This window comes from Peromyscus leucopus, chromosome 7, assembly GCF_004664715.2.
Source record: "Peromyscus leucopus breed LL Stock chromosome 7, UCI_PerLeu_2.1, whole genome shotgun sequence".
In the NCBI taxonomy this organism is placed as follows: Eukaryota; Metazoa; Chordata; class Mammalia; order Rodentia; family Cricetidae; genus Peromyscus; species Peromyscus leucopus.
In genome coordinates this window covers 90543243-90570092 of record NC_051069.1, presented here as the reverse complement: position 1 = coordinate 90570092, position 26850 = coordinate 90543243, and the positions used below count along the sequence as shown (strand labels likewise).

The following is a 26850-nucleotide window of genomic DNA, read 5'->3' as shown; positions in this document are numbered from 1 at the left end:
GCCAGATGAATGGCCGAATAGCACTGCAGTAGAAGCAAAGCTCTCATTTCCAGTACCCTGACAAGCTGCTGTGGTCCTGTGACTTAACCATTGTAGGGCACAGTTTGCACATTTGTGAAATGCTGGCTTACATCCCTGAAAGTAGAGGTACAGATAAGTCTAGGTCACCAGTCCTGTCTGTGGGGAGGTATGCTCCTCAACATTATGGGAGTACATGTCAGTGAGACGAATGAGATAACATTCAGTTCTGTTTAGAGAACACTGGCCTTCATAGACAGTTGACTCATAACATTCAATGAATTGAGGGTCTGATTTTAACCAATTTTTCTTAGTTACAGTAATCATTGCTGAATCATGAAATAACATGACCAAAAGCAAGATGGGGAGGAAAGGGTTTATTTGGCTTACACTTCCACATCATAGTCCATCACTGAAGGAAGTCAGGACAGGAACTCAAGTAGGGATAGAAGCTAGAGGCAGGAGCTGATGCTGAGGCCATGGAGGGGTGCTTCTTTCTCATGGCTTGCTCAGTCTACTTTCTTAGAGAACTCAGGACCACCAGCCCAGGGATGTCCCCACTCACAATGGGCTGGGCCTCCCTCCATCAATCACTAATTAAGAAAATGCCCTATAGCTGGATCTTATGGGGGCTTTTTCTCAGTTTAGGTTCCCTCCTTTCAGATGACTCTACCTTGTGTCAAGTTGACATAAAACTAGCCAGCGTGCCGTTATACCCAAGTCACTTCCAAGTTAAGGATCTATTTGTGCAAAACAAATTTGGGGGGAGATAATAAGGTAAGACTCAATCTGTAAAACTGTTTGGACCCATTGGCTTCATCTTGTACCAAAGTTGACCTAGAAGTCCCACCAAGTTACACATACCAGTTTACTGTGCAGTGTACTGGGTCATTGGCCAGGATCTACTCAATCCCTTTTACCATACATGTGACCTTGCAGCCCTATTGAAATTATACTTTATCTGAGAAGAAGAATTTTCCTAAGATATGCCTATTTGGTACCTTACTTAATAAGATTTACACTTCTTTTCATATTCTAGTATCTTCAGTATTATTATAACTACTTTGCACAATAAAAAAATAGGCAAAAATACTCTCACAGGTCAATCACATAGCTAGGATCTAAGACCTGCTCTTTTACCCTGCAGCAGGTGGCAGTGTTGGCAAGGGGCTGAGTGTTTGGGTGCCAACTGCTCTGCCTCGCCCTCACCTTCTGTGGACAAGGCAGAGAGCAGACACTTCAGTGGGCAGCTGTGATGAGGTCGAGTGCTTGACATACCCTGGGTCCACAGCCATGTGGCTCATGCCTCTGTGCCTCGGCTTCCTGTTCCCTGGCTCAGCACAGCTCAACCTCTGCCACTGTCTGCATTTCCACTCAAACCTGCTTCTTTGCAGCACCATCATTAACCTCAGCTTTTGAGGCTATGAAGGACATTAGTCTCCCATTTTAGGCCATCCCCTTGCTTCTCATTAATTCATACTAATTATTAACACACACATAAACATGGCACTCAATGCCTGAGGCAGCTTGCACACCTCAGTGGAGCATATTATTGTCCTTCCTCCGGAGGATGAGTTGCTTTTCTTGGGAACATGAGAGGATTCTTTGCCTAGTCATTGACCACCCTTGAGCATATGGGAATAAAACTCTCCTTGGCTTACAAAGAGCTCCACTGCAAAATCTATTACCTTGCCTTGACCATTTCCAATATGACTAAAGAAAAAGACATTGGCCTGTGAGGGCATTTTGAAATAATAACCAAAATGGTAATTCATCATATATTGAGTACCTATTATGTTCCAAATATACACAGATATATTAGTTCTGATCCTTGAAAGAAATACATTTATAAGCCACTTATAATCAGTTATAGATGATGGAACTAAATCACATAAAGGCTAAATGACAACCACGACCACACAGGTCACATATAGGGAGTCACAGAACCAAATTACAGACATTTTTATTATATTTCAATGCTAGAAATTTCTGGAATTGTATGAAATCATCATCTATGCTCAGGATTTTTGTATTAGAGTGACTCCTGAAATAAGATACTGGATTTTAATATTAAACCCAAAGACGTATAAGCAAAATGAATGATCATCATGTCTGATTCACCAACACAAATAGAATCCAGCCCATTCAATGTCTTGGATCCAGTCCAAAGAAACAAAATTCCCTATTCCCTCATCCTGTACCACCTCCTCTCCCTGTGGATGTCCCATTCTCTTCATCTGAACCGAGAGTCATTAGCAGGAAAGCAGCCCCAGGCAGCAGAGCAAGAGATGGGCGTGGCTGTGTGTATAGCACTTTATTGATAAGGTAAGTGGCCGGCCCATTGGTGGTAGTTTTGCATCTTCTGGCAGCACCCTTGTGGGTCTCCTGCCCAATAAGACTCTCAGTCTGTGCTGGAAACACTTTTCAACTAACTTCAGTTTTGTGAATAGAATCAGTGGGGCTCTGCCTTCCCCCTCGCCATTCATTAATAAAGAGCTCAGATCAGAGAACTAGACACTCCCTGCGCCTCTCCCATGTTCGTCTCTTTCCCCATCTCAATATATGCCCATTCATCATTCTCTCTTGTTTACTGTCTTGTAGCACTTTTCACTCCTGGTGTCAGTGCATAGGCAAACCATGGGGGGGAGCATCTACATCTGCCCTCAGCTGTCTTTATGATTAAGTGTGTAGATCTCTCCAGCACTTCATAACAACTGTCTAAGCTAGGGCCAGTTGGTTTAGGTTGGGGAGGGGGTGTTCTACTCTTCAGATTTCAAGACCTCAGAGAAACACTTCTAGACCTTAGCAGTGCCTTGTGCTCAGCTGATGGTAAGCGTTGTTTGCTCACTCCCTCAGCGCTGAGTTGTGGCGAGCCCTGACTGTGAGGAGCTGGGACGCTGCGGATAGAGAGATAATGGAGACATAACCACTGCCCTCAGTAGCTGTGTCCTCCATCTTCACATACTTATAATCAAACCAGTCATAAGCAACCTTGCTCATCGCTCTCACTCATTTGTCTGGAATTGATTAATGACTTGGCAAAGAACAAGAACTGATGCCCATTTTAATCACTGAACCGCTTCAAGAGTGTGTGGACTGGAAAGTGATTATGGGTTAACATTTGGTCCTCACCATCCAAATGCCAATATATCAAAACACTCTCCCCGCAGTAAGCGCTACCCACTCAGTGTTTCACTCATCTCAAGCAGTGCGTGATTCCATCTGATTCCTGCGAAACCAGGGAAGTCGGGCAGTTGCCTGCATTTTGTAGCAATGGTGTTTTCTTCTTTGCAACATGATGAGGTGATGCTCATAGTTTCTGATCTCTTGTCTTCAGTGTGTCAAAATAGTAATTAGCAAGTTCTAGATGACATCCCTTCTACAGTGAACAGCCTTCCATCTGCTCAATCCCTCACTGGGGTGGAGAGGACCCCAGGGGCATTGTCTCCAGCCCCTGCTGTACAAGCAGATGCAAAAGTCACTGAGAAATCCCTTTCTAGACAACTTCCCCCAGGGCTCAGTGGGTAACCCCTCCATTAGGGCCTTTTTGTAACTTTCAACTGTCAAATGAAGCTAGCCTTGAACCCATGACTCCTCAAGCCAAACCTTTTCATTGCTACCCCTGTGCCACCTACACTCCCAAATTCTTTGTGTCTTGGGGTTTCTTTGCTGCGATGAAATACCATAACAACAACAACAACAACAACAAAGCCAGTTCTGGAGGAAAGAGTTTATTTGGCTTACACTTCCATATTCATCCTCGAAGGAAGCTGGGGCAAGTTCTCAAACAGGGCAGGAACCTGGAGGCAGAAGCTGATGCAGAGGACATGGTGGAGTGCTACTTACTGGCTACTGGCTTGCTCAACCTGCTTTCTTACAGAATTCAGGACCACCAGCCCAGGGGGAGCTCCATCCACAATTAACTGGGTCCTCCCCCATCAATCACTAATTTTAAAAAAAATGCTCTCCAGGCTTGCTTTCAACCTGATCTTATGGAGGCTTTTTTAAATTGAGTCTCCCTCCTTTCGGATAACTGTAGCTTATGTCAAGTTGACACAAAACTATCCAGGACACTTTGCATGCTCCTCAGTCCTTTTGGCCCTTCTTTTAGTCTGTTTATTCTGTTTTTGATCTCCAGTTACCAATGAAATGTTGTTGATTTCTTTCATCTGTATGAGGGTACTTAGGCTACTCGTTCCTGATTCCCTCTGAATAGCTCTCTCCCCAAATCGGGCTTGTTTGCCTTTGACACATCCCCACAGCCCCTTCCCCACTGCCAGTGTCCCTCTGCCACGGCACACAATCAACACTGTCTTCGTCGTCCATGTGTCTTCCAATCCATTCCACAGGGTGTCGACTCCCCAGAAGAGACAGGCCACACTTTGGACCCACAGCCCATACACACCCAAATACATATAATAACTTGGTTGAATGACCGGATGAGAGAATCCAGTGGACTTTGCTTTTGCAAAGTGCCATTCTATATATTTTAGGAAAGTGAGCATTTCCTCTTTTGTTCCACTTCACTTCCCATGTTTTCTCCTTGGGATTTGGCTGAGCATGTGGGGGTGTAGAGTCTCTGAGTACACCTTTCTCTCATTGGTCTCCTTGCCTCTTGAACCACTGTGCCTAGAACTCTTAATGGCTTCCCAGATCTGAACAGGAGGTTGGGAATTGGTCTGTTTTTATGACCCAGCCTCTTTATTTTCAATGAAGTCATCACACTCCAGGATTCACTGTGCATACGGAGGAAGGCCCAGACTCTAAGCTTTTGTTCTTGCACACTTATTGTTAGCCCAGAATCCTTGCAGAGGAAAGATATGTTCATATGGAAATGGAGACCAGGCTGATGTATAGGGTGCTAAGAGTGAGCTGTAAACAGCAAGGGCAGTGATAAAAGAGCCTATGTGCTGGGGAAGTGAAATAGAGCTCCCTAGGGAGGAGACACTGGGGGATGTGAGCTTAAATAACCTGGAGGGAGCAGGATCATTTCAAATTGGGGAAATAGCCTTGAGCAAAATGCTGGTGGCTTGGGCGTGGTTCCCAGAGGAATAATAAGACCACAGCTTTAAGGGAACTGTGATAGATTAGAACTAATTTCATCCTGAAGGGCATGGTTGTCTCACTTGAGAAGTTTGGTTTCCGTCTGGTGACAGTTAAAGCAGGGACCCTTTAAGACAAGAACCTTAATGCTGGACAAACATCACATGGGTGGGAAGCATTTAAGGGATGGGAATCCAGTCACCATTCTGATGTTAAATAATATCAGCAGCAAGAAGATGAAGCAAGTGCTTTAAAAGTACTTGTGGTGAGCAGAGTCAGAGAGAAAAACAATTAATACATGCAAGTCTGTGCACACCAGAGATGCGGGAAAGACAGATGAGACCATAGGAAACAAGGTATCAGGTATTAGAGAGAGGAGGCAGGAAGATGGGTTGATTCCTGGAGTTGATGGAAGGGGTGAGGACCCCTGGGAGAAGAGACATGCTGTCTCAGGAGCTGATGGTAGGGAGCTGGAACATGGATACCCAGAAAAGGCCAAGAGAAGGTAGGAGCAGGTGTGAGAGGCAGTCTAGAAAGACCTCAGCCACTTTAGCGGAATGGAGGCAAAGCCCTTTACTGAACACTTTGGAGGAACTTCAGGAGTCATCTAGAACAGTAATTGTGCGGCCTGGCCAGCAGATCTCAAGCGGGGAGAGAATGCACTGTACATCAGCAGAAGCAAATAGAGGCAGACAAGAGGCACATGTAGGCTGCAAAGTTTGCCATTGCTGAGGTCAGAGAGGTGATGGAATTTGCATAGCTGACCAAGCCGTTATTTTACCTGTGAACCCTGAGGGAGGGATGGGACATGGACAGAAAGTGTCTATGAACTCCTGGTCAGGCACTGGGAGCTCAACTCTCTCCTCAGATTCCTTTCTTCAGTGTGCCGCCACCCTGTGGGCCAAAGCTGACTCTTCATCCCCTTGGCCCAGGCAGGCTGTCCTCATTCCGAGAAAGACAACCTCTACCAGAGGTGTAAAACAAGAACTGATGGGACTGAGTGCCCTCCCAGAGCTGCCTGGGGTTACAGTTCGCAGGAGCTGGCTGCTGACCCCTTTCCCCTCCCTCTTTCTTCTTTAGGAGCACAATGAGTTCAACTCTTCCATGGCCAGGAGCCAGACTAACACGGCCCGGATTGATGGGCTACGGCCGGGCATGGTGTACGTGGTCCAGGTGCGCGCCAGAACCGTGGCCGGCTACGGCAAGTTCAGTGGCAAGATGTGCTTCCAGACTCTGACAGATGGTAAGGCTGGCGAGGAGGGGCGGGGATGAGTGTTGGGGCTGTAAATGACACAGGCACAGAGCAGGCAATGGTGAAAGAAAAGCAATCCCGTAGAAACCTACACGACACCCAGTCCCACTAGACTAGCGGTGTTCCTTTAGTAGGACTTGTCTCCCGGTAGGACCATGTGGACTGTTTTGGTCCATGCCAACACTGAAATCTGGTCTCTGTCTCTCTCAGCATCTGACTGGATGCCTTGGGAGGGTATCCCATGTGGCTCGATAGCCTATGTGTTTCTGCATCTACCCAAGAGTGAGATCCCATATGTCTCAAAGGTGCCTCCTTAAGAGGGGCCAGGGGCCTCCTCCTCACCTCCATCTCACTCCGCTGTGCTTGGACTCTGGAAAAGAAAAAAAAAAAAGAAAAAGAAAAAGATAAAAAAGAGGAGACAATGTTTGAGCCATGTGCCCAGGATCTCAGAATACTGCAGTCATTTCACCCATGACCTGCTCAGGTATTTCAGGTATTTTGAGAGAGAGAGAGAGAGAGAGAGAGAGAGAAAAAAGAGAGAGAGAGAGAGAGAGAGAGAGAGAGAGAGAGAGAGAGAGAGAGAGAGAGAGACAGAGAGAACGAGAACACAGAGGAGCTGTTTTCAGTGCAGAAAATCCATCCCCCTGAATAACTTTCCTTACTATGACAAATAGCTGGCAGAAATAATGCAGGAAAGAAGAGTTTATCTTGGCTCACAGTTCTGGGGCATACAATGGGAAGTTATGGCAGCAGGAACCCAAGGCAGCCACCCACATCATGTCCACAGTCAGGAAACAGGAAGAGACGGATGGTGACACCCAGCCTCTTTCTCCTTTTTATCCAATCCAGAACCCCAGCCCATGGCCTGCTGTCATTTATATTTAGGGTATGTTTTCCCATCTCAATTAACCCAAGCTAGGAACTCCCTCATAGATATGCCCAGAAGTTTGTCTCCTGGGACATTCTAGATTTTTCCAGGTTGCCAGTTATATGCTATTGTGTGTGTGTGCGCGCACGCGCGCGCACACACACACAAAAAAAAAACCCACAAAAAAAACAAAAAAAACAAACTTTTCTTTGGGAGCTTGTTTGTTCCCTATTTGAACTTTGCTTCCTAGTCCTCTGAGAACACCTCCATCATTAGTTCAGCGGATCTGATTTCGCTGCAGCCTTGGCGTTGCGCTTAGCTCTGGCTGTCTCACTACCCACCTCTTTGTCCTTTAGCTAGCCATCTACCAGAGTTTGTGCATGCCTGTACTTTTCTGCCTGCCTACCTGTCTATATTGACTCATTCATGAGCCATTTCCATATAATTTTCTAAATGTCAATCTATTCTACAACCCGTCAATTGGAAGCCCTTCATGTTTTCTTTGATAGTTAGCATATACTTGAAATGTCTTTCTTCCACAAAGCATTCTATTTTAGACTGGCACTCTTGGGCTGGGTGCTTGAGAAGACTTGAGGTTTTATCTTGACACACATATTTGGAAGCAGTTTCTACACTAATTAGAAATATTTAAAAATCAAATTGTTTTATCCAAAAATTTCTTGTGAAAAAACATTATGGAAGCCAGGGCTGGGTGTTCTGGTATGGGGAGAGAGATGAAGGAGAGTAACAGTTACCCCAGATGGTGCCCCCCACCTCGAAGCAGCTCAGCTGGAGGCTTTGCATGAGCTGTCTGGCCCCCTATGAGACTAGAGTGTGTAGCCAGTTGAGTTTATGCCAGGTGAATTTTCTCTCATGTTTCGAGCTGGTGAGATGGGGTAGAAAGGTGAGCCCGTTCATTGAGATTGATAACACTGCTGGGATAGGAAGAACGCAGGCCATCTGCTTCTCCCTTAAGGACTCTGCTCCCCCATTTTGCACCTCACTTACCATCTAGATTTATAGGCACTTTGGCATCAGGAGGTACACAGGATTAAAAGCCCCAAACTCCAAATGCTCTGAGCACTGGTCTCTTGGCAATTCTGCTAGACAAATCAAGAAGTAACAAATTTCCCCCAAGAAGGCTATTCTTTTTACATTTGGCAGTTAAGTTTTGCAGACCTGAGAGAGGGAAGATGTAAGATAGTTCTGGTAAGTGGCCAAATTTGAGAGAATTTATCTTAATGACGGGGCTTGTTTATTGGTGATGATGCTCACTGAAGCTGCAGGCAGGTCTGCAACAGAGATGGAGTTTGAAGATTGATCAGTGGGAGGGCCATTGAGGCAGGAGGACCTGTGGGACCCTTTAGGTCAGTGGCTATACTGGGCAGGTGACTGCACATGGTGCCCTGCCCACTCTTAGCTCCTGTGTGCTAACCTCTGACTTGGGTTTTTTTTTCTGTTATTATTTATTAATTATCATCATCACCTTTGGGTTTCATATTGTTCTGTGAAGATTTGCTTTATGAAGACTTTGTCAAAGACTCATCATTCTGGTTCTTGCATTTTATTTCCTGACAACTTCCTTTTTAAGGAAGTATTTAAAAAAAATAATCCCAGTTGGTGCTGAAGAGATGGCTCAGTTGTTAAGAATGCATACCGCTCTTCCCAAGTTCACTTCCCAGCAATCACTTCAGGAGTGGACATACAACCACTATAACTCCAGCTCCAGAGGATCCAATGCCCTCTGATTTCCATGGGCACCTGTACTCACATTGCATAAAACCATACTTTGACACACACAGATACACATAATGCAAACATGCAAACAAAACTCTCAGTTGAGGAAACCAAAATTCCACCTTCAGTCTTTTTTAGTTACTTTTTATAGTCTATCGAATGAGGCATTTTTAGAGCTAACAGCAGTCTGGGTAGGTAGCTCAGTTCTAATGTGCTTGCCACATAAGCATGAGGACCCAAGTTCCAGCATCACAACCCATATTTAAACAAACAAACAAACAAACAAACGCTAAGCAGCATAGCACACATTTGTCGTCCCAGTGCTGGGGAGGCAGAAATGGATGGATCTCTGAGGCTAGGTGGCCAGCCAGTTTATCCTAATTGGCAAATCCTAGGTTTCAGTGAGAGATTGTATCTCAAAAGACAAAGTGGATGCTACCAGTAAATGTTTGCTGTCCAAATGTGAGGACCTGAGTTCGGATCACTAGTACCTACATAAAAAGCCAGGTAGAGAAATTTGTGCCTGTAATTCCAGGGCTGGGGAAACAGGGGGATCTTAGGCCTTGATGGCCAGCTTTCAAGTTCTGAGATGACTGTATCTTTAAAAGAAAATATCAGATGTTGACCTCTGACCTCCATACACCTACACAGCACACACACACACACACACACACACACACACACACACACACACACCAAACTAAGGAGGATGGCTCCTGAGAAATGATATCCAAAGTTGCCTTCTGATCTCAACCCCCCATGCACATGTATACACACTAAGAGCTAACAGCCTTGTCTCTAGAAGTTACCTTTTTCCGCCCAGCTAGATGAAAGATGGCTCACAAATACTGGAGAGCATAAACCCTTGCTGAGGTATTTATTGATGAAACATGCAGACACCCTGATCTTCACCAGCAGATTTGAGGAGGGGCTCAGAAATAGTGGGGTGTAACAGCTGTGCTCACAGAGATCCTGGTATGATTTATGGGGGACCCTTAGTGTAGTGAGCTTTGTCATTGAGGTTGCCAGATAAAATATAGGGAGATCAGTTTCATTTGAATTCCAGATCAATAATGTTTAAGAATGAATATCTCCCATGCAATATTTGGTGCATATTTATACTAAAATATCTTTCACTATTTATCTGGAGTGCAGGTTGTGGTTTTGTTCATTGTATCTGACAACTCTAATCATAATAAAATACAAACAGTTTGACCTCCCATATGCCTGGGTCTAAAGCTATAGATAATGGCTTCTTAGCAGCATCCATGGACAACCGCCACCACCACAGTAAGGATCACAAGCTGACTTGGGTAGCTGGCATGGATTCAAGAGAAGCAGAATTTGGGCACATCTGTGATGTAGGTCAGATACTATGAGCTATTCACATAGTTTGACCTTCTATCAACTGTCAAGAGGCCTGAGAATCATAGGGGTAAAATAATTTCCCCCAAGACTACAAAGAACGCACAGGCAACATCAGGGCTTGGCCCATCTCTGTCCACTTCTACGACCCCGAGGTGTTCCACTCCACACATAATGCAGCGTTCTTTCAGCACTTGGCAGAAACTTCAATCCTTGTCTTGTCGAGTGGGAGCTCAGAGTGCTGGGCAATTTCTCTGGCATCTCGTCATCCTCCACAGCTCCTGCCGCAGCGCTGGCTGAGTACAGATAAACTGTAAAAATCTGCTCAATGAATCTGTTGACAAGTTGCGTTTCAACAGCTGAAGCTGTTTCAGCAACAGCCTTCGATTCCCCTCCATTGGTCGTAGTCTTAATACGGCAGAAAGGACTTGGAAAAACCTTCAGAGCAAGGTGGTGAAGGCTGGGCGTCACCTTCTCTTGGGACAATTGTCATCGGCCCTGAGTTACCGGAGTTGTCCCTGCTGTTTAGTCTTTATTGCTGTTGCCACTCAGAAGCATTAGAAAGTGGGACCCACACATACCCATATACCTGGTGTCTTTGGGGTCATGCACCAAGTCCAGCTATGTGCACGGGGCACATGGGAAGGATTCTAATTCTTTTCTTTCTCACCTAGATGATTACAAGTCAGAGCTGAGAGAGCAGCTACCTCTGATTGCTGGCTCCGCAGCAGCTGGGGTCGTCTTTGTTGTGTCTCTGGTGGCTATCTCCATCGTCTGCAGCAGGTAGGTCTTCCGCTCTCCCTTCCCTGAACCCAGGAAGCCCCTCTCCATGTACGCTTCTCCCACGTTGGCCCTTCCTCAAGCTGGGCAGCCTGGATAAGTTCTTCGACCAGCAGCCTAGAAATCTCAAGATTATTTATTTTCTTTGTGCCTTTGGATAAAAACCTGCTATGGGAACTGGGCAAGACTATAAGTAAACAGCATCCATCCTCCAACCTCATTTCAGCCAAGACTTTTAGCCCCTCATGCACAAGGACTTTTCAGAGTGACAGTTACAAAATTGCATTTGACCCACTGGAGCATCATAGCTGTGCACGGGCAGTCTTCTGGTTAGAGAGCTCAGGCCCTGGGCAGCAAGCAAAAGGCAAGCGGGCAGAAGAGGGGGTAAGCGAGAGGCGGTGTGAGCTGAGCTCTGCACACAGACTGGCCTGGAGGCCTTGTGAATTTTTAATACTGTTTGCTGCTGCCTTGGGTGGTTATCCCAGAAATTGCCTACAAAGTCCTGTAGTCGGCTCCCACCGAGCATTCTGCAGTTCCCTGGTACTGATGGGAGCCCGCATCACCTCTGCCCTCTTGGCAGATGCCCACAGCCTTTCCTGGTACCTGCAAGCCTTTGGCTCGAAAGCTGAAGCCTCTGCCCAAGGGACTGTGTGTTGCTGGCCTACCAGAATGTGAGCTAAAGCAGAAACAAAACCTTTCAATGAGGAGTCCCCGGTTTCCAATCCCAGGAGACACCGGGGCTGAGTTCTGTGTGTGGGCATGAGATCTGGGTGTGGCCCTGCTAAGAAAGCCCCTCTTCTCTATCTGCAGGAAACGAGCTTACAGCAAAGAGGCTGTGTACAGTGATAAACTCCAGCATTACAGCACAGGCCGAGGTGAGTAGAGAGCACACACCCAGCCAGTATGTGTATACAGTGGTCCTCAGAGCCAGTCTAGTGACGATCAGGTATAGCAGCAAATGTCTGACAAGCCCTCAGTGCCCAAGTCACCTCTCTCTGCAAGTCCCTGAAGACCACGGGCTGTCCACTGCCCGCCCTTTAAGGACAGTCACTGGACTCCTGGTGGGAGATTACTTTCTGCACTGATAAGCCATATTCGAGACAGGGGAAGACAGAGTTTAGCAAGTCAATGAATCCTGAAATCACACTCAGTAGGGAAAGATGGAGGGTTCTCTATTAACATCTTCTACCTTATCTTATCCAGTTGAGCGGCTGGGGAATGTGTTAACCAAATTCAGAGATAAGCCATAGAACATGAATGCAGGGAATTAAAAAGATAACAGAGCCCAGGAGGCTGAAGTGCTGGGGTATCTCCCAAGCCTTTTTCTTTTAAACAGTACCTTTAAAAGTTTCTCTCATTCATTATCATACCCCTGCCTCTCTCTCTTTTAAGCCTATATATAAATTTTTTTTTGTAACTCAAATTTCTCTCACCAACATGCATATAATTCTATATCAAAATTGCTGCTTCTTCCTCTGAATGATTCCAGCATTGCAGTCTAAAACAGTTCCCAGGAGGGAAGGTGGGCCATCTCCCTGCTTCCAGAAGCAGGTACTTAGAGCCTTACCTAAGATACTGCTTCTAAATGACTCTTTCTGAGTTCCACAAGGGCCCCAAGAGATCTTCCCCAGCACACTGGGCTCTCCTCTGTAAGCCACATCACACTCGAGTCCTCCTCCTGTTTCCTAAACCACTTTTGTCCTGAGCACTCAGCAGTGAGCAGATCCCATAGACACATACAACCTGAAGCATGGGTTCATTTCACTGGGCTGGTTCTCTTGTAAGTAAAAATGGCTTTTAAGACTAAAGTTCTCATGAACCAGACTACTTTCCTTCTCCAAGATCATCTGAGACAGAGAATGCAGGGTTTACAGCTGCAACCATGCTATGAAGGAGTACGTGTTCTAACGTGGAGGGTACGAGCTTGGGCTGCTCAAAAGTCACTCTGTAGATACGGCTTTTCAGTCATGGCACAGCTGGAGATTTATATACAATCAAACCATTGACAACCAGGGTGTGTACAGGGTAGGCATTGCGAGGAGAAGCCACCATAAGGCATCAGGACTCCCCAGTCCAGCTCATGAATTCGGACTTTAGTATCTGACTCTCAGAAGATGTGTACTGCTGCCTGGTTTCCTTCAGAGTTGTCCCAAAGCCTGCTCTCTGTCTCCCTCCTCTAGCTCTGGCTTGGGGCATTGCTTCCTTGTCTGCTTTGGACCAGCTCCTTGCTCTGATGAGCCACTAGATATCCATTTCAGATCTGGTTCTTTCTTTTCTTTTTCTTTCTCTTTCTTTCTCTTTCTTTCTTTCTTTCTTTCTTTTCTTTTCTTTCTTTTTTTTTTTTTTTTGAGACAAGGTTTCTCTGTGTAGCTTTGTGCCTTTCCTTGAACTCACTTTGTAGTCCAGACTGGCCTCAAACTCACCGAGATCCTCCTGCCTCTGCCTCCCAAGTGCTGGGATTGAAGGCGTGTGCCACCACCACCTGGCTCAGATCTGGTTCTTTAGATAAAACAGTTACAGATGGTGCTTTTGGCCTGAAAGCAGTTGGGACCCCAAGAGTACATGATTGGGTTCAAAAGATACAGTTGCATTTTGAAGTCTAGAAACTTATAACAGTGCCCAAAAGTGACTCAGTCGAGAACCCGCTTTCTAAAGGTATGCCATTCCTCTGATGGGACACAGAGGATCCCCAGGCATCCAGGGTAGAGTGATGATGCTCTTTTGACAATGTCAGCCTGACATTTGGCTGTTCTTCTCTTGAAGCGTGCCTCTGCCAGGCTACTTGGTGTACAAAGATGCATTTCTAAAATGTGCCTCCCTGTGTGGGAGAGTAGGGGGATAGCCACAGAGGGCGGTACCTCTGGTTCCTAGTCTCTGTAGAAGAACTACTCCCCAGTCTTCAGCTGTAGGGCCCTTGCTACCACCAGTGATCATCGCTGGAGTCAGTCAGTGAGTTTCACCTATTGTTGCTAGACAGATGTAGGGTTCTCATGGGGAGCCTCAGTTTACTTCTTAGGCTACCTTAGATGTATGAGCCATTTCTAAAAGCCCTTCTCCTCTGTGCACAACTATTCTCTTTTAATCAACCCCTGACTCTTGCCTCCCCCACACACCTGGACTCTGACACTTTCCTCCTCCCATACACCTGGGTTCTCTAAGCTCACACTCTTGTGTACTAAGTTGCATTTATGCACTTTTCTCCTATGAACAACCATTTCTTTGGTTGAAGCCATTACTATTGGAGAATCATGATCCAAGGGCCATGCAGCTAGAAGAAGGCCTGGCATACAAAGAGCAAAAGAGAACTAAAGCTCTGGTGAAGAAAGAGCCTAGCTGGGATGGAGGGCAGACAGAGTGCGGTGGGTGGGATGACTATGGAAGGTGTTAGCTGTGCCTACACTGGGAACTGTAATCTAGTAGATAGCTGATCATGGCTCAAGAAACAGGCAGTAATCTCGGAAGAACAAGTGACTTTCCTGAGTGACAAAGCTTGAGGGTTGAAGAGGTGGATTGTGCACCCTCTGAGTCTGGCTGCAGACCTCATGGTCTCTCCATGTTGCAGAGGCTCAGTGTGCCTAGTCTTGGGTGCAGCTCTATGTCTACTCCCAGATGCCCTGGTTGGTGGTTTATTAGTCCCCACCTCGGAGTCCCATTCCAAGAGTCAAAAGGCTCAAATGTGCCCAATTGTGTGTGCAGATGTGTAACTGAGCCTGAACTCCCCATATGAATGCTCTCTGTGGAGTGTTGGTGCTTTGGAAGCTCTGAGGGTTTCCTGGTCTTGGAGTGGCAGCAGCTGCTCAGCTCTGTTCCCCATTGTCTGGGGACCCCCAACTCCCTTGGATCCTCCAGGGGGCATTATGAAGGAGCTGGTGGTTCTTGTCTTACAGACTTTCCCTTTTAAAGTGACACAGTGATTGAAAGAGACAGAAAAGAAGTATTTGCAACAGTCTTGTCTTCCCTAATGAGTCAAGGCATGGCAGATTTGGTTACTAGAAAACATGATGTTGTATTCAGGAATGGGCTCATATTTCACCCCTAACCCTAGAACAGTGGTGTTTAACCTTCCTAATGCTGCAATGTTTTAATGCAGTTCCTCATGTTGTGGTTAGCCCCCCAACAATAAAGTTATTTTGTTGCTGTTTCATAACTATAATTTTGGTACTGTTATGAATCATAATGTAAATATCTGATATGCAGGATACCTGATATGTAACCCCTGTGGGGGTCACAACCCATAGATTGAAAACTGCTGTCTTAGACTTTAGTGAACAGAGATATAGAGGGGAATTTGAATTGGTGGAAAGATACTCCTTGGAGGGTGGGCTAGAAAGAGAATATGCTGGATATGGTGTCATTTAGTCTGATAAAGAGTTATTGAGCCAGAGGTTCATGTTCAAGGGTGGGTGGGAAGGAACATGGGCTTCTCATGCTCGGGAATGGGTAGACAGTATGTTGTCTTGGTTTCTCGGTTCAGTTCTCATAAGTTGTTGACTAATTATGGATGACCTGGACAGAATGATCCAGATAAAGCAGGGAGGCTTAGGAACCTAACTTCAGGAAGTTATGGTTCTTTCTATTTTGGGAAAATGCAAAGAGGTGTTCAGGGAACATAGGTCATTCTTGATTTCTGAACTGGGGGGTGGGGGGAGGGATAAAGGGAGATCGGGGCTTGTGAAAGGTTTAAGGACTTTAGGAGATCAGTCCTAAGAAAATTACCTCTGAGTGGAAGATATAAATTATAATGTCTACTGGCATGTTTTAGAAAAAAAAGCATAAACGAGATATGGATATGTATTTGTCAGGATTCTCCAGAGGACTGAAACCAATGGGATGAATAATCACACACACGCATACACACACCATACATACATACCCTACAAGCACAACACATGCACATCACAAACACGTGCGCGCACACACACACACACAAACACACACACACACACACACACACACACACACACACAAAACACAAACACACACACACAGGATAACAACAGCAGAATCACACCTGGAAGCTGAGACCTGGAAACCACTCAGCTGCCTCAATTTGGTCCCAGAAGCTCTGAAGGTTCCTGGAGAACTGCTGGTCCCTAGTCCCAAAGAAAGCTTGCACCTGAAGCCTGGACATTGCTGGTGCTGATAGTAGTATAGCAATCAGCAGCAGCCGTGGGACAAATGAACTCAATGGCAGGAGGGAGGTGAGGCAAACAAAAGGCAGAGAGATCATTTTTCTTCTGCCATGCCCTTTTCGTCTGCACTCATACCAGAAGGCACCACCCACAGTTGAAATGAGTTTTTCCATATCAATCAAATAACTCAGCATGCTTTTCTGTAGTGGGTAGTTCCTTAGTCACGTGATTCTGATACGTGGCAAAAAAAGATATTAAAGCCAACCATAATACTTGAGATTGGGAAACACCATAATCTTCAGACAAAACAAAGAGAGAGAGGATATCGTTGTGAGTCCAGGCCCAGAAAATGCCTCATGACATTGTGAAAAACATGGGTCTGAGACAATGAACTTGAGTTCTGTCGTCATTAGGAATAGACATGAGATGATTAAGGAAAAAAAATTTATGGGAACTTGTCTCTTTTTAATTAGATATTACATTTAGTAAATTCAACAATTATGGGTAACAAATGATTATTTTGGCAAAAATATCTTATGGTATAATGGAAGGCATTGTTAAGCAGATACAGACTTTGTCTTCATACGGAGAGAAAGTGAATTAGTGACTGTCACTCAGGAGGAAGGTCCCTGGCGTTGTTCTAGTTCTTGTCCTGTTCAATCCATGTTTGTTTGATTGCTTTTTTAACTTCACGAGTCAGAAGCAAGCGTGGGGATGCTGATCGAGTTTGTAGGTAACAGTTGGGAAGCAGAACTAACACCATAAAAGACAGAATCAAAATTCAGAGCTACCCAACAGCTTTGAATGCTAATTTGAAATCTGCAAGACAAAATGTTAGCAGGATAAATCTGGAACCTAGTGTTTAGGTTAAAACAAAACTGAAGCAGTACAAATAGGGAGCGATCCCACTTACTATTTATTTGTGTGAAAAAAAAAAAAAAAACAAAACCCTAGCTGATCACATGCTTACTCTCAGTGGCACTACTGATGAAGAATATTAATAACGCCCATTTTGAGCCCTTGCTGTATTAAATGTTTATATCTACTCTTTGTGCTGTTAAGAACCCACTCAGAGTCATGGACTTTGTCCTAGGGACCTGCCTGGTTTCAGAAGGACATATTCTGCAAAGCACCAGTCCAGAGAAGAGCAGACTGCCTGTGTCAGGCATGGCCAGAGTCTGACTCAGTGGCAGTATGTTGCCAGATTCACAGGGGCTGTCCATCAAAGAGGTTCCTCTACAATGAGGCTAGGGCTTGAGAGTTTTTAGTAATGGATGCTATTAAAAAGATTCTTGCCTTAGGTGAGAGACGGGATGAAGTCACACCCAGAATTATGCTAAGTTACTGCATTCTGGGTGGTTGATGCATTCTGAACTTCACGATAGCACCCAGCCCCCAAGATTTGATATGCAGGACAGGAGGACACTGGAAGGAAAAGACGGACTGAGGCACTAAGATTAGATCATATACAAGTAAAGGCCTACAGACACAGAAGGAAAGACTCCTTGGTACAAAAGGAGGCCGAGTTTGCAGTCAGTGTTTGTTAAATGACAAATAAATCGTAAGATCTAGATTCACCCATGTGTATGCTGCTGGCTCCTAGCCAGAGCTTCTGCAACTGTTACCTCCAGTAGTTCCGGGATCATTGTCTATTGCCCTTGGGTTCCCAGTAGGACTGCAGCAGTCCAGCAGCAGAGGTCCCTGCCTGGAAGAACTTGTCAATCCTGGTCATACATACCCACAGACATGGAGGTGTTAAGCAACTTTCCAGGATTAGTTGCTCTTGCCTCTTTTGTTGTCATCCTTCCAACACTTTGGTTGCAAATGCTGCCATCTTACACCTTAAGTAATTGCTGAGACCACTTCATAACCATTTCCCCAGCCTACTGTCCCTTCTTCAGCAAAATAAGCTCTCCAATGTCCTGCTCTCAGAATCCCCCTCCACTGCCGATAAAAGAGTTGTCAGCTCTGTGCACCCTGGGGCATCAGTCATCGCTGTGTTTGGTAATTGGGGCCCCAGTGCTTGTCTGTCAACACTGTTGCCTCTGCTTCAAGCTGGTCTCCCTCTTCCTCCACACCTGGTACCAAGCCTCTCTCTGGACATTCCAAACTTCTCCTTTGTAGTAACATGTCCTGTTGTCCTTCCAGATTTAATCCAGTTCTGGAGCTTCTAGCAGTCTGACTTTGAAGAATGGCATCCATGGCCTTCTGCCTTCTCCAGTCTCTATAGTGTTTGCAACCCATTACCAGCTGTGGTCTCCTGACTCAGCACTGCCCAGCATCATGCCCTTTCATGGCCTATTTCATGTCTCAGTCACATGAAGAACCCTCAGAGCTTTGCTTTCCTGTAGATGCCACAGTGCTGGTTGTATGTCTAGCAGAGTAGAATAACAGGAGGGAGACTTGACGCCCTGAGGCAGAGTATCAGAGAAGGTCCCTCAAGGATTGCACAGGTCTCTAAATGGCTCCCCTCTCGTGCTCAAATACCTGGATGAGACTGTCACAAGGTGACACAGTCTCTCTTGGATTCATAATGAGATACTAGCAGGCACACTTCCCATTCTCCTTATGACTCTATCAGGACCTGCTGGGACACAAGAATATTAATGACTGGAGACAATTCAACTCACTCACTATCTGAGACTACCCTGTAGGTTTTAGCAATCCTCCCTCAGCTAGAGGCCAGCTGGCTTTTGCTGGAACCTCTGAAGCCCTAGGATCAGTTGTCACAACTGGCCTGAAGATGTCCTTGCTACTAGTTCTACACTCAGAATGCACACCAGGCCGGCACAAGGGCAGTGGGTCTTCTCCCCCAGCTCTGAGTCCATGCATGTCACCTGCTGTTTACAACAGTGAGCTCTCTGGTTTCCCCCTGCACCCTTGGCACTTATAAATGTCTCCATAACCTTTCAAATTCCCCCAAGTAAGACTTCTTGCATCCAGAGCTCATCTTAGCCACCTCTGTTGATACTCTGGTGCAGGGTCTCTGACAGTGGAAAAAAAAATTTCTTCTGCTTCTACAACTATTTGATGCCATGCAAGAAGGTACCAGACAGCAGTAAAGCCATGCTCCCCGTGAACATGTTTACAAACGAGATCTTTATTGGAGATTTGTAAACTAGGAGATGGGAAAGCTGGGGGTGTGCTTACTAGCAAAGCACTAACAATGAAGACACTAACAATCAGAAGTTTAAGTCCACACATGCCCCTTTTATGCCAAAGATATGCAATCTATGATTGGAAAAAAAAAAAAGAAACTCGGACATGGCTAACACTTTAACAGTATTTCTATTGCTCACAATGCTGTGAAGGTCACATCAATCACTATAAAATGCCATGTGTTATAGGGGTCTGTTACCTCTGATATTGTCTCCATCTCCTCTAACAGGATTTCCTCAACATTCACAATCAGAGAACATCTTCTGCATCCAGTCTCCCAGTGTCTGTGCCTTACTCTGTTGCTGACTTGATTCCTTGTTCACTGTCTGGTGATTCATTGCAATAAATACCATTTTCCTGATAATTAAAAACTGCTCACTGGCAAGTGGGAGCAGGAACAGGCTGATGCGGGATTTATGCAGAAACACAAAATGAGCCAAAAGACAAATGACCTGTTCCGCCTAGCGAAAGACATTTTTTTTTTACCCTCTCATCTTCTGGGATTTGAAAAAGGCTGGCTAGAGCTTGGGAGCATGGTCTAGGGAGATCTGTCATCATATGGGGAGGTATTTGCAAGGAGATCCATTGTATTCATATGCTTAGCCAAAGCCCTCTGTTAATTTAGAATACGAAGACCCCTGCCTGCAGCAGGAGGACCTGGGCCAGGGCCATCTCTTCCTCCTCCCTTACTGGGCTCTTATCAGGCTGTGGCTAGAGGAAAGGCACTAAGTGTGAGCCATTTCTTAGACCTTGATTGAACTTTCCCAGTTTCCTTCCTCCACATAATAATACTTTTACTCAATGTCAAGGTAAACGAGGAGTGATTCCTAGTGATGCATTAGATGCAGGATTTAGGGCATTCATTTTGGTTGGGCATTTCAACAGATCATAGTCCTGGGCTTTAAGCAACCCTCTTGGCTTCTGAGGAAATGCCTCAGTGACAGCCAAAGCCCTTAGACACAGCACAGTGGCTATGATATTACACGTATGTACACGTGAGTGCAAATCCATGCACATATGTATTCACACTTTTCAATTCCTCAGATGTCTCTTGGGAAGTTAAGTGCATGCATGGTCATAGGGTAGACATTCTCCCATCTGAGTGCACTTTGTGGCACATTACTGGCCTAAAGAATAGAGGCTCCATCAAGAGATGAGCTGTCTCCCTTCTGGGAACAGCTTCTTCCCCAAACTGGCTAGAGCCAATATCTGTAAAGCTCATTAGCTCAGAATCCTTTCCCATTCATCCTCATATATGTCTTTACTTGCAAACCATTCATTACAGCTCATTCTAGATTGTTTAATTAGTTTCCATGGAAGAACTCCTTCAGGACAGCTTAGCATACATCTTTAAAAGCCCTTGATCTAAAATAACAAGGTAGTTATTTTGAAAGTAACTAATATAACCCTAAGTGGCTTACATTCCCCACTGCCCACCATGCCTCACTTCCTTTTCTACCTCCCTGCACACTTCTGAGAACAAATTTGTTGATAACAGTAATGAGTCTATTAGTCAGGGAGTCTTCCCAGTACATGGGGCACTGTGCTGGGCCGGCCACTTGTCATAGGGCCTTTATTCTCATAGGCAAGCTGGAAGGAAAGTCTCATTTCCCCTATTGGTGGAAAAGCTATTGTAAGAGATAAATATGAACTTGCTGTATTATACAAGATTAATAAAGTATTTGGGGGTCTAATGTCACCTGCAGACCTCAGCACCAGGGACGCACAGAATTAGAAGGGAAAGTCACAGCTTACTGACTCTACCCTGGTGTCCTTGGCTACTCCCCTTTCCTTATATGCACTGTGGTGATTTTGTATTGTCTAACTCCGTCATTCATCCTTCCATCATGCTGGCTGACCTCCACCATCAGCATCTGTGTTTCTTTGCCTGACTGCACTCTCTGGCCTTAGAGTCTCCCTCTTGCTCATGTTACTGGCCATTCAGTGCCTCAAGTTTGACTATGACAATCATTATGGAACTACCTTAGCTCCCTTCACCCTAGAGAGTACCCATTCTGAAGCTTGTGGCTACTCATCCAAGTTCACAGTGTCCTCGAGGAGATAAAGCCAGCTATAACAACCTACAATAGTTAATGGCTTAAGGACACACCTTGCATCTGCTACGTTTTGTAGGCAGATATTTCTCCAGTCCTGCCAGGCCCCAAAGTCCAGACAAATCTCTCCCACCTGCGGTCCCACAGCCACATTATAAAATGATCATTCAGAGGCTTAACATTAATTACAAACTGTATAGCCTATGGCTTAGGCTTCTTGCTAGCTATCTTCCATAATCCAGCTCAACCTGTTTCTGTTCATCTATGTCTTGCCACATGGTTTCCTGGCTTACTGGTACTTTCACATCTTGCTTCTCCTGGCAGTGGCTCACAGCATCTCCTCAACCCCACCTTTCTTCTCTCACTATCTCTTTTGAATTTTCCCACCTGGCTCCATCCTGCCATGCATAGGCCAGTGTGCTTTATTTATTATCCAGTGGGAGCCACACATATTCACAGCATACAGAAAGACATCCCACAGCAATGTTTGCTCCCTATTCGATTTCCTTCTTCCTTTCCTGCATTTCTTGGCATGCCCCAGACAAACCATTTGCTTTCATAGCTTGGCCTTTAGGGCAGTTTCTAGGTGAACCCTAAGCAAGGCTGAATGATACCTTGGGCTTCTCATGAGTTTGAAATCTGGCCATTTGCATTGCTCTTCACCTGCTCTGCACAGCAGGTGAGAAATCAATGATGCCTCGTCTCTGCTTTGCCCTTGGTCCATCGCTACTGAAGAGCTTTCTCACTCATGCATGTGTGCACACATACTGCTGTCCCCCAGGGAGCAAAATGTCTCATTGAGCAGCAAGTCTCCTGCAACCAAGAGTTACTCTGAATGTGGCCCCAGACAAAATCATAAACTTACTTAAATCATTATGAGATTTTTTTTTTTTACCATCGATTTTTTAGCTCAATTGCATGGTTTTTGAGCATGAAGTTTGTTGATAGTGTTTCATGGTGTCAACAGACTGGATATAGACAGAAGTAAGGATCTCTGTTTGCTTTGTCCAAATTTTACTTAGTATGTTCCAAAGTCGAAGACATCATCAGGTTTTGTAGAGTTTTTCGTGTACGTATAGGTATGCGGAGCAAGGCGAGGTACAAGTCCAGGTTCATGAGCATATGTGTGCACATTTGTTGGATGGACAGTGGTCAAGGTCAACCTTGCTTGTTGTTCCTCCTATGTTGTCCAATTTTTTAAGGCAAAATCTCTCTTAGGAACCTTGCTATTTTAGGCCAGGCTGGCTGGATAGTGAGCCTTGGGGAGTCACCTCTCTCTACCTCCCCAGCACTTGGGGTTACAATTCAATGCCATGACATCTAGAATTTTACATGAATGTTTGAGTCAAGCTGAGGTCCTCGTGTTCGTAAGTACTTTACTGATTGAACTATGTCCCTAAGTTCTCAATCCCACCCCCAGAAGCTTTTTAGAATGACTACTTACAAACAAGTACTCTGGAATAGTAGGAGCAGTGTTTGCTTAAGACCCTGTCTCGAAAAACCAAAAAAAAAAAAAAAAAAAAAAAAAAAAAAAGAGAACAAAAGAACCTATCTCTTAGGAAAATCTATTTCTCATGTCAGGGCATTTGGCTTCCCTTGGCTTAAAAGTATAAATCTCCCCTCTTCTTCGTATATCTTCCTTCCTTCTTTGGATTACATCCTAAGATTTTAATCCTTTCCTGAATAAGGTGCTGATCAAGACATTGAGAGAGGCATCAGATGTTTTTCTGGAACAGGACAGAACTGGAGCGTGGGTGCAAGCCTGGGAGGCCATGGGGAATCAGGTGTGGGTGAGGTGCAGAGACAAGGAACCCAAAGCCCAGCCTCAGCTTTGATCCCCACCATCACACATAGAGACCCCAGGGACCTGTCCCTGCTGATCGGCCTCCTCCATGAGCACACCACAGTAGGCAGCAATAGACCATACAGCCTGTCTCTTAGAGGCCCCACCTTTCACCATCCCAGCACCGTGGAAACAATTTCTACACTTCACTTAATGACACATCAAACAAGTTGAAAAATTACATTTCAAATGAATCCATTTGTTTTTTGTGTTCCATTTGCTTTTTTAGTCCCCTGTCCTCTACTTTTTGGAAGTATTTTTTCTGCAATGACAATTCTCTATTTTGTCCTCAAGCACACCTATCTATCTTGCCACTGTATACATCAGTGACAAGGTCTATATTCTTTTATGTATTTCTCATCTACCATTTTATTCGTTTTTCATACTTCAGTGTGTCTGAAGGCATGGGGGGGTTCAATTACCATTTTTCTTCCATTCCACCCCATTTTTCTCCTTCCTGCATTAGTATTTTCTAAGCTTTCTCCTCACATTTTCTCTTCTGGTGTACAGTGTTGGCAATTATGTCTTGAGGGTTTTCTAACAGTGATTTCTTCCCTTTTTTAAAATATCCATCCTCATCCCTCTTGTGGCCATGGACCACAGCCCTCAGTTATAACCTTAACCGTGGCCTCCACTCAGGAAGGTTGTCAAGTTGATAAATATTGATATCTACCCTACCATTTTACCACCACTTTTCTGCTAATGCATTTGGTTGGCATCAATCAGCTTCTTTGGCTTCTGTGAGTGCCTGGTGTGGGAACTGGTCCCGATCTGTCACTTATAAGTAATCTGTTCCACATTTCATCAAGAGCATAGAAAGAGAAAAAATATGGAGGAGAAGTAGAGGGCAGAGAACCAGAGTGGTCCAGGGAAAAGAGAGATGGGGAAGCCCACAAAGAAGAGATGGGGCAGAGGAAGTTTACAGCAACCCAGTTAAAAGAAGGGTCCCTCCCAGGAATACCCTTGGTGCTGGGGACATCAGTAGCAGCAGTGACCCATATCCTGTCTGGGATGTTAACCTGCTTGTCTCATCCAATAAGGCTCCCCAGGGATGAAGATCTACATTGATCCCTTCACTTATGAGGACCCCAATGAAGCTGTCCGGGAGTTTGCCAAGGAGATTGATGTATCTTTTGTGAAAATTGAAGAGGTCATCGGAGCAGGTATGGCTCTCCCCTCCCCTCGTCTCTGTCTTCCCGTTGTCCAAACACTGTCTTCCTACCATTCTAGATATCTTTCATTCTTTCATTTCAGAATATGAAACTGGACCACTAGAATATGCAAGAGTGTTGCTCAGAATCTTTGGGGACCTTGGTCACAGTGGCTAAGCTTGCTTGGGAAAGCACAGGCTTTGGCTCTAGTTTTCAAAGATTCAGGACTAGCTGTGGAAACAGACCAAGAAACTCAGATAAGGAGAGAGATGTAGCGTACTTAGTCAAAGATAGGAATAAGCAAATTCCTTATTAAGTGTGATCTAGCATCACACTTGCTGAAAATGGCATCTCAATGACTTTGGGCCAAGACTTCTCCCCCCACTTTGAGTTCTCCTTTTCTTGTGCTCACACACTTGCATCCAGACTGGGCATCAGAACAGAATCCCAGCCTAGGTAAGAACTAACTGCTGGGGTGCTCCCGAGAAATCACACCAAAAGACTGATCTAGAAAAACTCATCTTTCTTTAACAAGTTGTAGAGCCAATCTGTCTATAGACCCAGCCTAATTAATGTAGTGTGGGTGAGATGCTTTAATGTTAGATAAAAACATTCCTGACATCGTTCCTTTATATGTAATCTCTTTACTTCTTTGATTTGGGTCTCCTTCCAGACTTTATTTGCTTCTACAACATTCTTTGTCCTTACTTCTTCGGTTCTTATTAGCCATTGCACAGGTTGTCCTCTTCATTGCTTCTGGCACTGAAGTGCTTGGTTCGTGTCACTGGACAGCCATAGAGTGGCAGCTCCCAATAACATTTTAACTCAACAAAGCACGTTTAAGCGACATCCAGCAGACAGCCACTTCATATATTATCTTTAGAGGAAATGTCATAATCCTTCCACTCACTCCTTCTCTAAATGTACCGAAGAGTCAAAAAACCACTTATGGAATTGGGAGTCACATTGGGAAGCATACTCCAGTAGGACACCATCTCCATGCTTTGGGTTCCTCTTAAGTGCTGCATCCTTGCCCCTCCTCCAGCTTCACTGTGGAAGCCCTGGAACTCTCCCTGTCACGACACACCACCACCCATCCCCAAATCCTAGGGAGTTCTAGCTGGCTGACTAGAATCTTATCCACCAGGGTCTCTACGTATTTCCCATTTACTATCATTAAATGTTTTACTGAACCACGACTTTCACTTCTGTGTCGATAATTTTCCCTGACTCTTTAGACACTGACATATTTAAGGATCACGTGTTGGAAGGCTGGGTACCAGATGAATTGGATTGCTCTTACAGGCTCTGATTTCTCGGGGAAACTTAAGAGTGTTGAGGAGGCGTGCCCGCTGTCCTGCACTCTGTTTGCCCGTGTTATTAATTGTTGTTATGGCTCGCAGTAATGGTGCTAGTGATTTTAATGTGGTTATTTATGTCATGTGCTTAGAGTGATGTGTTCTGGACTGCATTTCATCCCAGACAGCACACATCAAAACCCCTCCTGCCTTTGTCAGGGGACGAGTAAAGAGCCTTCTCGCTTTATGATCCTGCCAGGGAGCTACAATTTGGGGTGAGCTCACCAACTGCCAGATGCTCATAAAGGGACAATTGATGGCCCCACTCTATCCTTCACCTTCCATCGTGGTAGCATTTGCCACTGCTGCTGTGTTTGTACATTCTGCTCAGAGGAGGTTCAGCGTTTTCGGTGTGGCTTGCATGGTATTAAGAGAAATGCATTTAACAGATTACACGATACTCAGTACTCAGCAGCATGGCATTAAGAATTGTGTCTGGTCCCTGCTGACCAGCTTCTACCAAGGCTCATCTGCTTGGGATTCAAAGCCATCCCGGGGCTGATCCCTGTGGGTCTTAACTCACTGTTCACAACTGGATGCAATTTTAACACGAGACACTCTACCAACACATTCCCTTCCCCCATACCCTGCCTCCCTGAGACTGGCTTCCCCTTTTGCTAATAAAGAGCTTGGTAGCCAAACAAAAAGCAAAAAGTAACAATTACACAATGTAATTGACAATGTTTCTCTTAGCCACCCAGAAGCTCTGGTGCAGAAAGAGAAAACTGGTTTGCAATATGGAAAAAAAAATATCAAAAACAAAAGCAAAAGCCGCAAAAAAGAAAATCAATGGTCAACCAACCTTCCCTCCTCCCTCCTTTCTCCCCTTTCTCCCTTCCTCCCTTCTTTCCTCCCTTCCTCCCTTCTCTTCTTTGTCTCCTTCCATCAAAAAGCTTTCAGTGGATACTTTCTATATGCTGAAGAGGATTTCCTAAGAAGCATAAACGGTAGCGGGAAGTGAGCGAAGTGGTCACACTCAGCTCTTTCACACCATCACGGTGCAGCCACAGAGGAGCCACTGGGTCCTTGCGGGGTGTGGGTCGTTCCATGGGCTGGGGGTCCTGGGGGATCAGGAGGGATCCTGTATTTT

At 45.2% G+C, this 26850-nt stretch overlaps 1 protein-coding gene across 1 annotated transcript in view; it reads left to right on the top strand.

Annotated features, from left to right (window-relative positions):
- Positions 1-26850, top strand: part of Ephb1 (EPH receptor B1) — a 448050-nt gene that overhangs the window by 352363 nt on the left and 68837 nt on the right. Inside the window, exons 7-10 of the mRNA XM_028869941.2 lie at positions 6142-6304; positions 10958-11066; positions 11874-11938; positions 24292-24414. Of these exons, the coding sequence (XP_028725774.1) occupies positions 6142-6304; positions 10958-11066; positions 11874-11938; positions 24292-24414 (460 nt within the window). The remainder of the gene's footprint in view (positions 1-6141; positions 6305-10957; positions 11067-11873; positions 11939-24291; positions 24415-26850) is intronic.